The sequence below is a fragment of the Leuresthes tenuis genome, unplaced genomic scaffold (genome assembly GCF_036924035.1).
Source record: "Leuresthes tenuis unplaced genomic scaffold, fLeuTen1.0.hap1 SCAF_7, whole genome shotgun sequence".
Lineage (NCBI taxonomy): Eukaryota > Metazoa > Chordata > Actinopteri > Atheriniformes > Atherinopsidae > Leuresthes > Leuresthes tenuis.
Window position 1 is genome coordinate 492,501 of NW_027325361.1, and position 15,000 is coordinate 507,500.

General features: G+C 48.3%; 1 protein-coding gene across 4 annotated transcripts in view; it reads right to left on the reverse strand.

The window, feature by feature from the left end:
• Positions 1-537: 537 nt before the first annotated feature.
• Positions 538-15,000, reverse strand: part of nfia (nuclear factor I/A) — a 174,195-nt gene continuing 159,732 nt past the window's right edge. For all 4 annotated transcript variants that reach the window (XM_072388847.1, XM_072388846.1, XM_072388848.1 and 1 more), the window contains 3 exons: positions 14,516-14,681; positions 13,859-13,947; positions 538-4,619 (listed from right to left, as the gene is read on the reverse strand). In XM_072388847.1, coding sequence (XP_072244948.1) covers positions 4,605-4,619; positions 13,859-13,947; positions 14,516-14,681 — 270 coding nt within the window. In that variant the 3' untranslated portion in view covers positions 538-4,604. The remainder of the gene's footprint in view (positions 4,620-13,858; positions 13,948-14,515; positions 14,682-15,000) is intronic.

Sequence of the window (15,000 nt, forward strand, 5' to 3'; positions counted from 1 at the left end):
GGAGGAAGAGGAGGAAGAGGAAGAGGAGGAGGAGGAGGAGGAGGAAGAGGAGGGGGAGGAAGAGGAGGAGGAGGAGGAGGAGGAGGAGGAGGAGGAAGAGGAGGAAGAAGAGGAAGAGAGGAAAAAGGAAGAGAAGGAAGAGGAAGAGGAGGAGGAAGGAGAAGAAGAAGAGGAGGAGGAAAGGAGGAAGAAGAGGAGGAGGAGGAGGAGGAGGAGGAGGAGGAGGAGGAAGAGGAGGAGGAGGAGGAGGAAGAGGAGGAGGAGGAGGAGGAAGAGGAGGAGGAGGAGGAGGAGGAGGAGGAGGAGGAAGAAGAAAAATAAGAGGAAGAGGAAGAGAGGAAAAAGGAAGAGAAGGAAGAAGAAGAGGAGGAGGAGGAGGAGCAGGAGGAAGAGGAGGAGGAGGAAGAGGAGGAGGAGGAGGAGGAGGAGGAGGAGGAGGAGAGGGAAGAGGAGGAAGAAGAGGAGGAGGAGGAGGAAGAGGAAGAGGGAGGAGGAGGAGGAGGAGGAGGAGGAAGAGGGAGGAAGAGGAGGAGGAGAGGGAGGAAGAAGAAGAGGAGGAGGAGGAAGAGGAGCAGGAGGAAGAGCAGGAGGAAGAAGAAGAAGAGGAGGAGGAGGAGGAGGAAGAGGAGGAGCAGGAGGAGCAGGAGGAGGTGATCTTGTGGCCAGTGAAGAAAGAAACAGATGGAAAAGAAAAAGAATCATGTTGCATAATCAGCTGTTTATTTCCTGCATGGAATGGTGAACAGAAAAAAAGATGCCGAGATGCTTTTATAGGGGCATCCTTTGGCCACGTCTCCTGCCTAAAACTAAACCGTTAAATGCATTCAAAACGCTCACTTTTCTTACCTTTCCTCAGAATTACTAGATTTAGCTTCATCAACACTGATGCAACAAGGAAAACATACAGCATAACATCCATTTACAATGGTCTCATCCCCTAAAGTTCAGAGGAGCAGGAAGACGCTATGGCATCCTCACAGGAAGTGTCCTGAAATACATACAAAGGAAAGAAAAGGAGGAAACAGGAAAGTTTTCAACTTAAATCCAGTTCCCACAACACAAAGCAAACCAGTTCTAATAATGTGGCCTCGATACAAACAATCAGAAAATTCACAACACTAGTTTTTCCTCATTTAATCATTGTTACAAAAGTCCTGCATTATAAAATAGGGCAGCTTTAAAATCAGTGTAATTAATAAACTATACAACACAGAAAGACTGTCCGTCCGTTAACGCTTCGCTGCTCAACTAAAAGAACCAAACGCTGCCCAGACTATTGCTTTAGCTCCTGCTTCTCTTCCCTGTCCTTTAAAAAGGGTGCAATTACTTTATCTCACAGCCCAAAGTCGCTGATTAGACGCAACGTTTTTTTCCCGTTTTTTAATCGTTTTGTGACACCTGAAGAAAATGTCCGTGCAACTTTTTTAATTCCCTTCACTCTGGAAGCTGTTTTTTAAAAATCCTTTTTATTTCTTTTATATTTAGTGCAGATAATTAATGCCCAACTCATGGCTAAAGGGTCGGCAGGACCAGAGACAGAACTACTCTACCATCACAGCGTCACGCCGCCGCCGTGTTCCTGAATCTGTGCCAAGCGGCCGCCATCTGAGGCTTCCTCTGTGCGATGGAGAAGGAGTTTGACCTGTTTAAGGCTCGCTGGCAACAAAAGGAACCAAAGAAGGAGCCGGCGGGTTCTCCAGACAGGAAGGAAGTAACGGACCCTGAGCGGCAGCCGGCTGGAGCGCTGCTGCCGGGCTGGAGCGCTGCTGCCGGGCTGGAGCGCTGCTGCCGGCTGGAGCGCTGCTGCCGGCTGGAGCGCTGCTGCCGGGCATCACCCACCGGCCGCCACAGCAGCCACGTGCACGCTAACTTTGGCTGAAAGGAAAGAGAAAGGAAAACTACCTACATAAATAAGACAAGTTGAATGAGTGCAAGCAGATTTTGCATATTTCATGTCCTCCGACTGAAATCTGGGAACAAACGGAGGAAGAATGAAAACAGGAAGAAGTTTTGCCGTTTGGAAACTGCAGCAACAGACGGGAAAGTCTGAAGGAGGAAGATGAGCTGCAGCTCCAGGTTTGGCCATCTGAGCAGCTGAAAACGATCAGAACCATTTCTGCTCTCTGAGCGCCTTTATGGTTCCAACAGGAAGGAATCAGTTCTGATCGAACTGGACCAACGCTGAGGTGAAAGAACCAGGACTTCCCTCCACTTTCTCTGGTTCTTCCTCTGAGTTCAGGTTCTTCCAGCCTGCAGCGCCCCCTGCTGGCCACAAACAGAGACTAAACGTGGCTAAACGCTGGCATGTGTTTGGGGGGGGGGGCGACCTGATTACAGCTGCTCTCCCCTGAGAGGCCTCTGCTCAGGAAGCAGACCTCCAGGTTCCTCTGAAGATGTTTCTGCTCCAGTTAAAATCTCAGCTGTGGAGGAAGCTAAAGCCGATGAGCAACACCAAAGTCTCTCTGTCAGGACCGCAGCTCAAGGCACATCGACGAGGAACCACTGATTACGTGCAGCTTGTTGATGAAAGAACGCGTCGGAGCGAAAGAGCTGATCTCTTGTTGCAGGGAAAAGGAGGGATGGAGGATAAATCAAAATACTGCAGAGATGGCGAGAAGCAAAGACCGCTGGTTGTTTGTGAAGGACAGCGACAGAAAAGACTCGACGGGACCAAACTAACAGACGGCTGCTGGCAAGTGCCTGATGTTGGGTTTACAATATAGTCTTTATCTCACTAACTACATCATCTATGGAAAAACTGTCACTAACACTAGAACATGCAGATTTTTTTGTTCTTTTTTATGAAATTTTCACTTAAATTCACTTTTTTTCAACGATGGATGGTTGTAAGAGTGTGTGTGAGCGTGTGTGTGTATATATTTATATATATTTATAGTATAAGAAAGAAAAAACTAAACTGAAGTTCAATAAATGCACAGTTGCATGTGAAGCATTTACCCTCTGCTCCGCCTCTTCATCACCAAACCACACCCCCTGATTACACACTCATAGCCTATTGGCCAACTGCAGGAAGAAGTGCTTGTGATTGGACAGGGCCTCTGGGAGACCCAGCCAATCATACGGCAGCCCGTAAACGGGCAGATTATCAATAGAAAACAGAGGAAACATGATTTGTTTCAAGCTTAAATTCACATTTTTCTTCTGAAGCTCAACTTGCCTTTTCAGAAGGAAAAAGAAGTGCTGAATAAAATAAGTTAATCGCTTCAGATTTTCCTTCTTTAAAACCTAAAAAGCAGACCTTCATTTGTGAGAAATGTTTTGAAAACTGATTGTTTAAAATGATATTTCTTAAAGGGATTCTCCCACCGATCTAACAGCTTTACAAGATGAACATACAACAAATAATAAACAATAAAAGTGAATACATCTCCCCTTATTTCTCACAAGGCTGTGGGTTCTAGTTCGAAGCTCTTGTTGTCTTTTTTACCCCAGTATTTTAGAGTCCCAGAGGTGTGAGCGGACTAGGAAGAAAAATATATATTTAGATATACTTTTCAACAACTGTTTTCACGAGCTATCTTACAAAGATATTTAACTGTCCAACAGCTAGCCAACAAAATTGCACTTTCCTCATGATCAATATTCCACTGGTAAAGTTACTCATCTCGGTCCTGCCTGCCTGCTTCGCTCCAAACACCAGAGCTCTCTGCTCACCCTTAGTATGCTGATCTTCACCCAGACTGGTGGATGGATAGAGGAGGAAGAGGAGGGACCAGCTGAAATGGTGGCTAAGAGAGAAAAATCAATGAGCCATGACGCCAAAGCCTCCAAAAACAAGCTTGGATCCACCAGAATCTGGTCGCAACACTTCACATTTACAAAACCCTGCTTGTGTACTGCCCACCCTCCACCCGTCGCCCTTTGGACCCCCCCAACCCTCCACCGGTAGTTCATGTTGCCTCCCACTAAGCACTGGTCCATGTCCCTGGAGGGTGCCTTCTTGACTCCTCCCCCTGACCAAGTGGGGGTGGAGTCCATCCCAGGAGGTGTGTGTGTGTGATTGGGGGTTTGAGCTGGTGCTTTCTGAGCCAGGTAACACCACACCTCCCCCCAACAACGGTGTGTTCCATCCCCATCCATCAGCCTACACCGTCATGGGGGGGTCTGATTGTGGATGTGGGGAGGACCACTGCAAAGGATGATGGGAAAGTGTAGTGTATCCAAAGAGGAAGCTTCGTGTTTCAGTCTTGCAGCGTTCCCAGAAACTGAAGGTTCAGTCCTCCTCAGATCTGTCAGCCCAGTGTGGCTGGGGGGTTGGTAAAGGCTGGGGGGTTGGTAAAGGCTGGGGCCCCAGGGTCTGGCACTACGGACACTGACATACGATCCATGTGTCTACAGGGAAGTCAATGACATACAATTCACAGAGTGGGTGTTTGACACCGGGGTGTGTTTGATCCGCTGTAGCCATGCTGATACTGCTGAGTCTGCATATGGCGCTGGTGGGGGCAGAGTCAGACACTGGAGGGATGGAGGGGGCTAGGGACGGGTGAGATGGGGCTTTCTGTCACAGCTGGCATTGAAGGTCAAAGGTTGAGGAGGAGACTGCAGCGATCCGTTGTACAGGTGGGATACCTCAGGGGTCCTTATCCCAGGTACCACTGTGGAGGCAGACAGAGACAGGTGTTAACATCAGGCTTCCTACCCGGGCCACACCATCCATTTACATTTACAGACATGAGGCGCCCCTTTTCAGTGGGGATCAAGGAGAAGGGGCTCATCGAGCCGTTCACCTGTATCGTTGGAGACAATTCAATGGCTCTATGACTCATTAATCCCTGAAAGGAAATGGACACCTTACCCCTGCAAAGCAGATGAGGGGCTCAGAGCAGATCTGCTCTCTTTAGAGACACTCTGACTTTGGACTTCTGGACCGGTTACACTAAAGTTTCTGATGAAACTAAAAACTTCAGGGTTGCTCCTCACTTGGAAGTTATTTGAATGAATGTTTCTGCTGAATGAGTAAATGTAAATGTAAAATCCCATTGGTTGGGTGAAATGTTCTCTGGTGTTAGTGATGTGAAAATATAAGACTCCATAAGCAAACTGTCCAATCATATGCTGAACTTATGCTGGGCTTGGAACCTAGTCCAGTCCTAGTCCATAGTCCAGCTATGTTTGGACTAGATTTGGACTAGTTCTGGACTTGGTTTTAATAAGGTTTGGCCTGGGTTTGGACTGGGCTTGCACTAGGTTTTGATTAGGTTTGGACTGGGTTTGGACTGGGTTTTGATTAGGTTTTGATTAGGTTTTGATAAGGTTTGGACTAGGTTTGGACTGGGTTTGGACTGAGTTTGGACTGGGTTTGGACTGGGTTTGGACTAGGTTTGGACTTGGTTTTAATAAGGTTTGGCCTGGGTTTGGACTGGGCTTGCACTAGGTTTTGATTAGGTTTGGACTGGGTTTGGTCTAGGTTTTGATTAGGTTTTGATAAGGTTTGGACTGGGTTTGGACTGGGTTTGGACTGAGTTTGGACTGGGTTTGGACTGGGTTTGGACGAGGTTTGGACTAGGTTTGGACTGAGTTTGGACTGGGTTTGGACTGGGTTTTGATTAGGTTTTGATTAGGTTTTGATAAGGTTTGGACTGGGTTTGGACTGGGTTTGGACGAGGTTTGGACTGGGTTTGGACTGGGTTTGGACTGGGTTTGGACTGGGTTTTGATTAGGTTTTGATTAGGTTTTGATAAGGTTTGGACTGGGTTTGGACTGGGTTTGGACTGGGTTTGGACGAGGTTTGGACTGGGTTTGGACTGGGTTTGGACTGGGTTTTGATAAGGTTTTGATTAGGTTTGGAGAGAGTTCTGACTGGGTTTGGACTGGGTTTGGATTAGGTTTGGACTGAGTTCTGACTGAGTTTTGACACAGTTTAAACTCTCGGTCGGGATGTGACGGCAGAGAATGGTTCTGTGGGAACGAGTTTTGATGGTAAAACTGTTTGTTTGCTGCATCCAGCGCTTTAATGTTGTGGATGAACTGACAACTGCAGCCACAAGGGGGCACCAACGGGAATTAAACATTAAAATTTCGTATTTCAAACACAGGCGTTACAAGTTTACGAGCTGAACCGTGCGTTTTTGTGTGTGTATTTTACATCTCTGATAGGCTGCTATTGATCGCTGAAGGTGCGTCGTTCACGTTTCATGAATCCCTCCCTCCTCTTCCTCGCTACCCGCCGAGTTCAAGTTCATACTCGCGTTACATCATGTCTCGTTGCTAAGGACAACCAGACGAGATGGGACGTGACTACCATCGCCAAAGAAACCCCATTACCCCCGTCCCACCCCACTACTCCTCTTTTTTCACCCTCCACATTCTTCTTCTTCCATTTACTCTTCCTCCCTGGATCACTTTCTCCGCACCGTCCCACCGTGCACTTCTTGCACACGAAACACAGAAGTATTGATTTGAAGGGAAGACACACGTACTCTTAAAAAATTCACGCACAATTTAGAAAATGTGTTTTGTAATGTGGAAGGTGAAAGTTTAGCTAAAGCACGGGAGGGTAAATGGTGTGTGTGCTGCAGGGAGCCTCGGCTGCTCCTGACTCGTTGTAATTCTACTGCTGTGTGTGTGGTGATAGAGGAGAAGACTGGAAGGTTAGTTTTTAATCAATACAACCTGCTGACGCTGGGACTTTTCTACCTCGCTCTCTCTCCCTGCATGTGTCGGTGTGTCTCGGCCCGCTGCACTGCAGCTCCTCCCTCTGTCCTGAGAAGACTCACAGACCAGACGCTGTGTGTGTGCGCTGATGCTGACAGCATGTTTCAGGCTGTAGATACTCATCTCAGAGCACTTTAAAGGACCAGTCTGCTGTTTTCACCTGTTTTCCCTGCCTGGTCTCATGAAAACATGAAGTTGCTGCACGCCATGACTTGGCGTGTTATTACAATGCTTTTATTCAACTTTTGGATGCCGTTTTATGCTCCCTTTTTGCAGAAAATGACGTCCTACCCTGTTCTTTAGCCCTAAGCATTTCACAGCATGTTCATTTGATGGTTTATCTTGTGATGGGGAGAAGCTCCAACACACTGCATCCATTTTACACATTATTTGAACAGCGTAAAAAACTTAAAATACGTATAAATTAATCTCTTTATACAAATCTCTGCAGATCAAATGTATTCAAGCAACTACATTTTGAAGATTTCCTTTGGTTCCCATTAAAGGGATAGTTAAATGATATTCTATCTATTGTGATGTATTATTGAGTAGTTATTACCTAACCTGCAGTAGGCAGCAGTCAGAGCGCTCTCTGTTTGGAGAAGCAGGGAGGAACTCAAGCTAAAAGCTACTCATTATTTATCTTTATCATGGCTGCCTTCTTGGGTTACTTTAGTGTGTCTGCAGCAGTGTTGGGCCGTCAGGGCCTGCGAGGCCTTCTCTGCTGGCCTAAAACATCTGAACCACAGACTGATGTTAACTATATTTTGTCCATGAATACTTATTAAATAATTCCAAATAGTCTGTCCGCTTCCTTTCACATCTTTTCTCTTGGTTGCGCTGATTCCAGACGTGTATTTTCATATTAAAGCATTTAACCAATCACATTTCTGCCATCATTTGTTGCCAGGGTGAAAGAAATCTGCCCGGAGGCCTTCACCCTGTAGCGTCGATTAAACTGTTGCTTCAACCAATCAGGTTTTGAGTTGGCGACACCAAGGCCTTCTAGCACATGGTGATATAAAGATATTTATATTTTTATATATCTTTATAATGTCTATGTTCCAGCAGGCGGACGGTGACGTCAGCATATTCGTGCCCTTTGATTGGATATCAGGGAGTGAACCGGCCGGAGCGAGCAAACTGCATCTGTAGCGAGCTGCACGAGCAAAATATAGTTGTGTTGATTTTATAACTGTTTTGTCAACCCACAATGGCTGAAGGAGGAGAAGAAATGGATTTAAATCTTTAAAACTTATGAAACTTATGCCAGGAATAGACTGTTGCTACTTTAATAAATAATTTGAGGTTGTTATTGGTGCTTTTTTATGTGTGCAGCTGCAGCAGAAGGAGACTTGTGCACCCGGGTTTGTTTCTTCAGTAAATGCATTTATTCTGGCTACAGCAGTTATCTATCTGCGATGCAACAGCTCTTTATGTTGCATTTCTGCATAAAAAGATGTTTTTTACAGCCATAAAATAGTTATTGAGGGTGGATTGATTCAGACGGAGCATCACTGAAGGCCAAGGTGTGAAATGCACGGCCCGCCACTGGTCTGTAGTGACAAAAATGTAATTTCAGTTTCAAAAACCCAATTAAACATCAGTTTAACCCTTTAAGCTCCGGTTTTATTTGGAAATAACTTTACATTTTTACAACCAGGTTTCAAATGGCTGCAGCTTAAAAATGGTTAGAGACTGAAAATAGGGAAAAAATACTGAGCGTGACCCAAAGTTTATGAAAGTTCTAAATGTATTCGTCTAATTGTATGTGATGACATCACTGCATGGCGGTGCCTTGGATTCCACACATCAGTCTCTAAAGGGAAGTTCTCACCTCTGAATCTTCAGTAAAGATTTGAACCAAAACATATTTTCATTCATTTTCTCTAAATTTCACCCAGACATATTCCATACAAACACTTCCTGTTAGCTGCACGAGCGTCACTGATACAGGGTTCACTGAACCGCTGTGAAATTTGAGTTTGAGTTGTTTCAGACGTTAAAAATTTGGTTCTTCTTTTGTCTCTGCAGGTTAGACACTAACTACCGCAGGGTAGGCACTAACTACCGCATGTTAGGTACTAACTACTGCAGGGTAGGTACTAACTATGGCAGGGTAGGTACTAACTATGGCAGGGTAGGCACTAACTACTGCAGGGTAGGTACTAACTAACTACCGCAGGTTAGACACTAACTACCGCAGGGTAGGCACTAACTACCGCATGTTAGGTACTAACTACTGCAGGGTAGGTACTAACTATGGCAGGGTAGGTACTAACTATGGCAGGGTAGGCACTAACTACCGCATGTTAGGTACTAACTACTGCAGGGTAGGTACTAACTATGGCAGGGTAGGTACTAACTATGGCAGGGTAGGCACTAACTACCTCAGGTTAGGCACTAACTACCGCAGGTTAGGCACTAACTACCGCAGGATAGGCACTAACTACCGCAGGTTAGGCACTAACTAACTACCGCAGGTTAGGCACTAACTACCGCATGTTAGGCACTAACTACCGCAGGTTAGGCACTAACTACCGCAGGTTAGGCACTAACTACTCATAAGTATTTTACTGACACACAGTCATCGTTCTCAGAGCCCAGAACTTGAACACAAAGGCGCGATCAATAAGTGTGTGTGTGGTTTCATCTGAGGAGCAGGGATGGTGGTTTCCCCTTCACGTGCACGCTTGCGTGTGTGCTCATCTGTCAGATTTGCACACAGTCTTCAAGGTGAAGCGCACACACAGATGCAGTACAAGCGCCACGCCCACGCCATTACTCGTTGGTGTGTGCCTGAAGTGCTGACTCAGGGAGAGAAACAACAACAACACCAGAAAGAGAGAAAATGATGGGGTCAGGTTTGGGTCTGGACCGGGCCTCTGTGTTCTCGGTGACTCTGAACCTCACATCACATCTTATGATGATGTTGTGTGACGGATGAACCCAAACGGGCCTCAATGAGAGCAGCTGGTCCAGTCAATAAAGATCCAGCTGACTGAGCGCTGACCTGGTTCAGAGTCGGCTCTGACCATCCATCCATCGGGTCGCTCTGAATGATGACTGAACCTCAGAGCTCTGTGTCAGTTGGCACGATGCGGTGCCAGACCCCTCTTTGTGGGCACGATGCCCACTCCAAACAAAGCCCGTACCATCTGCCCCCCACGGCCCAAAAGAACCAGCACACACACACAAACACACACAGGAATACTCAGACGGTGCTGTTGGTCTCCAGGGCGATGAGGAGGACGGGGGACTGTTGTTCCCGCCTCCCTGTGTGAGTGTGACTGCCAACACACATGTTTACATGTCGGGAGCCTCCGTGAACCTCCTGAACCTCCAAAACAACACTCAGAACCTGGACTTTGGACCTCAGACAGTTCTCAGGAACTCAGCCTTTCTACCTTGTTCTTTAATCCCCAAAGTGTCTCCTCTGCTAAAAACTCTCCAGAAAACATTCTTTAAATGTTAAAACTGTCTTTACAGTGAACTGGTATCCATTTCAAAGCTGTCCATCTTCCTAAATCCCAAAATATCCCCACTTTGTAAAAAGTGACCCAAACAGCATCAGTTTACTCTGTTTATGTCTGTCTTTGCTTCCAGTATGGAATAACTTTACTCTCATAAAGCGACCCGCTTTATTTCTTTCTTTACGCTGACCTTGAACATCTAATGTTTCCTAATAGAAAGGTTTGTGTCTGCAGACGCAGGACGAAGTAAAACTCTTCATTGGTCCCGGACGGACAGAGGCCCAGCGGCGTCCCACAGAGACCGAATAAATAACCAACTCTGTTCCTGGCAGCGGTGACAAACACCTGGCCAGCGTCTGCACGAGTGTGAGTGTGTGTGTGTGTGTGTGTGTGTGTGTGTGCATGTGTGTGTGTGTGTGTTGGTCTGTGACAGAGTCAATAAATCGACGGCCTCGTTCACTCCAGGCCACCACACATACATAAACACACACACGCAATCAACCATGTCCGAATTGTCAACAGAGGACTCCCACCTCATTGTCATCCACACTGTGTGTGCGTGCACGTGTGTGTGTGCGTGCACGTGTGTGTGTGCGTGCACGTGTGTGGGATGAGTTAAGTCAAGGCTGCCCAATCGTTACACTCTTCATAAATCAGCTGGTAAACAGACCCTGACCTGCACACACACATTAGTATGAACAGTGGATGCTGCCTTCACTGACCCGCTGCTCTGCAGTTAATATTACAGACATGAAGTGAAGAGTCGTAATTTACAATAAGTATCTTTACAGTCCTGAACTAGAGTCCTGAACTAGAGTCCTGACCCAAAGTCCTGACCCAGAGCCCTCAGCAAGAGCCCTGAACTAGAGTCCTGACCCAAAGTCCTGACCCAGAGTCCTGAACTAGAGTCCTGAACTAGAGTCCTGAACTAGAGTCCTGACCCAAAGTCCTGACCCAGAGTCCTGAACTAGAGTCCTGAACTAGAGTCCTGACCCAAAGTCCTGACCCAGAGTCCTGAACTAGAGTCCTGAACTAGAGCCGTGAACTAGAGTCCTGACCCAAAGTCCTGACCCAGAGTCCTGAACTAGAGTCCTGAACTAGAGCCCTGAACTAGAGTCCTGACCCAAAGTCCTGACCCAGAGTCCTGAACTAGAGTCCTGAACTAGAGCCCTGAACTAGAGTCCTGACCCAAAGTCCTGAACTAGAGCCGTGAACTAGAGTCCTGACCCAGAGTCCTGAACTAGAGTCCTGAACTAGAGTCCTGAACTAGAGCCCTGAACTAGAGTCCTGACCCAAAGTCCTGACCCAGAGTCCTGAACTAGAGTCCTGAACTAGAGCCCTGAACTAGAGTCCTGACCCAAAGTCCTGAACTAGAGCCGTGAACTAGAGTCCTGACCCAGAGTCCTGAACTAGAGTCCTGACCCAGAGTCCTGACCCAGAGTCCTGAACTAGAGTCCTGAACTAGAGTCCTGACCTAGAGTCCTGAACTAGAGTCCTGACCCAGAGTCCTGACCCAGAGTCCTGAACCAAAGTCCTGACCCAGAGTCCTGAACTAGAGTCCGGACCCAGAGTCCTGACCCAGAGCCCTGAACTAGAGCCCTGAACTAGAGTCCTGACCCAGAGTCCTGACCCAGAGTCCTGACCCAGAGTCCTGAACTAGAGTCCTGAACTAGAGTCCTGACCTAGAGTCCTGAACCAGAGTCCTGAACTAGAGCCCTGACTCAGAGTCCTGATCCAGAGCCCTCAGCAAGAGCCCTGAACTAGAGTCCTGAACTAGAGTCCTGACCCAAAGTCCTGAACTAGAGTCCTGAACTAGAGCCCTGAACTAGAGTCCTGACCCAAAGTCCTGACCCAAAGTCCTGAACCAGAGTCCTGAACTAGAGCCCTGACCCAGAGTCCTGATCCAGAGTCCTGACCCAAAGTCCTGACCCAGAGCCCTCAGCAAGAGCCCTGAACTAGAGTCCTGAACTAGAGCCCTGAACTAGAGTCCTGACCCAAAGACCTGACCCAGAGTCCTGAACTAGAGTCCTGAACTAGAGTCCTGACCCTGAGCCCTGAACTAGAGCCCTGACCCAGAGTCCTGAACTAGAGCCCTGACCCAGAGTCCTGAACTAGAGCCCTGACCCAGGGTCCTGAACTAGAGCCCTGACCCAGGGTCCTGAACTAGAGTCCTGACCCAGGGTCCTGACCCAGAGTCCTGACCCAAAGTCCTGACCCAAAGTCCTGACCCAGAGTCCTGAACTAGAGCCCTGATCCAGAGTCCTGAACTAGAGTCCTGACCCAGAGTCCTGAACTAGAGTCCTGACCCAGAGTCCTGAACTAGAGTCCTGACCCAGAGTCCTGACCCAGAGTCCTGAACTAGAGTCCTGAACTAGAGTCCTGACCTAGAGTCCTGAACCAGAGTCCTGAACTAGAGCCCTGACCCAGAGTCCTGATCCAGAGTCCTGACCCAAAGTCCTGACCCAGAGCCCTCAGCAAGAGCCCTGAACTAGAGTCCTGACCCAAAGTCCTGACCCAGAGTCCTGAACTAGAGTCCTGAACTAGAGCCCTGAACTAGAGTCCTGACCCAAAGTCCTGACCCAGAGTCCTGAACCAGAGTCCTGAACTAGAGCCCTGACCCAGAGTCCTGATCCAGAGTCCTGACCCAAAGTCCTGACCCAGAGCCCTCAGCAAGAGCCCTGAACTAGAGTCCTGAACTAGAGCCCTGAACTAGAGTCCTGACCCAAAGTCCTGACCCAGAGTCCTGAACTAGAGTCCTGAACTAGAGTCCTGACCCTGAGCCCTGAACTAGAGCCCTGACCCAGAGTCCTGAACTAGAGCCCTGACCCAGAGTCCTGAACTAGAGCCCTGACCCAGGGTCCTGAACTAGAGTCCTGACCCAGGGTCCTGACCCAGAGTCCTGACCCAAAGTCCTGACCCAAAGTCCTGACCCAGAGTCCTGAACTAGAGCCCTGATCCAGAGTCCTGAACTAGAGCCCTGACCCAGGGTCCTGACCCAGAGTCCTGACCCAAAGTCCTGACCCAAAGTCCTGACCCAGAGTCCTGAACTAGAGCCCTGATCCAGAGTCCTGAACTAGAGCCCTGACCCAGAGTCCTGACCCAGAGTCCTGAACTAGAGCCCTGACCCAGAGTCCTGACCCAGAGTCCTGAACTAGAGTCCTGAACTAGAGTCCTGAACTAGAGCCCTGAACTAGAGTCCTGACCCAGAGTCCTGAACTAGAGCCCTGACCCAGAGTCCTGACCCAGAGTCCTGACCCAGAGCCCTGACCCAGAGTCCTGAACTAGAGTCCTGAACTATGTTTATGTTTATGCATTAAGACATAAAAAGGTTTACTTTGTTGAGGCATTTTTGTTTTTCTCTAAAAGAATAATCTGAGTTAATTTCTTCTTCCTCTTCAAACACTGCTCTGTTTATTACAGCCATGTGGATCGTTCCTGTACCCCGAATGTTTATGCATGTTTATGTGTTCAGAAACTAAAGAAGAAGTTTTGTAGCCTAAATCTGGCGAAACGGCCAAAGAAACGTTAACGTGTCGCCCATGAAGAGGAGAGAGAACATTATGGAGAGCAGGGAACAGCTGTAAGGTTTCCCCTTACTGGGACCAAGAGGTCAGAACCGGACCAGGTCAGTGGTGTCCACATACTTTTGACCACACATATGTAGGCGTGGAGGTGGGAGACCGAGGAGCAGCTGGAGATCAGGTTACCTGTGGTTGTTGAGGGATGTTAAAGCCGGGGTCTCGGGGTCCGACACTGACGAACCGCTGGGCTGGAGATGTGGTGGGGGTGGAGTAGGCTGCGTGCACACGCACACGCACACGCACACACACACACGCACACACACACACACACACACACACACACACACACACACACACCAGAGTTAATACAACCATCAACACTGCTCCCATGCACATCCTAAGGGTTAAAAATCATCAAAAATGAGTTATGATGAGAAATAAGAATCATTGATCTTTTCCTAAAAATGTCCTGAAACTGTTTCTGTGTTTCAGACTGAAAAAGGCAACAGATTCTGTCTGTTCAGGATGTAATTAGCGTAGCTTCGAGTAAAGAAAGGGGGGAAATGTTAGCCTAACTACCATCCATCAGTACCCTGCTGATGAATCAATAAAGTTTAAAAAGACTTGTGCGAGTCATTCAGAGAATGTGGGTCAGAGCGACGACAAACGTGTCGACAACAACAGGTTTAAGGTTTAAAAGTGACTCGTTAGCAGGATTAAACGCTGTTTCTGCCAAAGATCGGAGTCGAATATGATCCGAACACAAAGTCTGTGGTTGCTGTGAAGGCCCCAGAGAAACAGCTTAAACATGAACTAAAGAGGTGTGTGTGTGTGCGCACTCACTGGGTGAGGTGGGGGAGTTGCCTCCCCCCTCAGTGGAGGAGGTGGAGGGTGGCTTGGCGTCGACGGGCAGCGGGACGGGACGGGCCATCGGGGGAGGCGGCGGGGGAGGCAGCATGGGTGTCGGCAGGAAGGGGTTGTGGACTTTCCCCTGGGAGCTACCGTTAGGCTGAAGAAGAGGGGGGGGGGGCATCAACAGGTCGATTACACAGCCAGCCTGAGCGTGTGTGTGTGTGTGTGTCAGCAGTTTCTGGTCATAAAGTATTCTGCTGCTGTTCGCATTTTATCCTGCGACTCCAGGAGCTGCTGCTCTCCTTCTGTCTCTGCCTCCCAACACTAACTCGGTCTTTATGCTCCACGGTCTGCGAGGATCAGGGCGCACCTGGATCAGGGCGAACCTGGATCAGGTTGAACCTGGATCAGGGCGCACCTGGATCAGGGCGCACCTGGATCAGGGCGCACCTGGATCAGGGAGCACCTGGATCAGG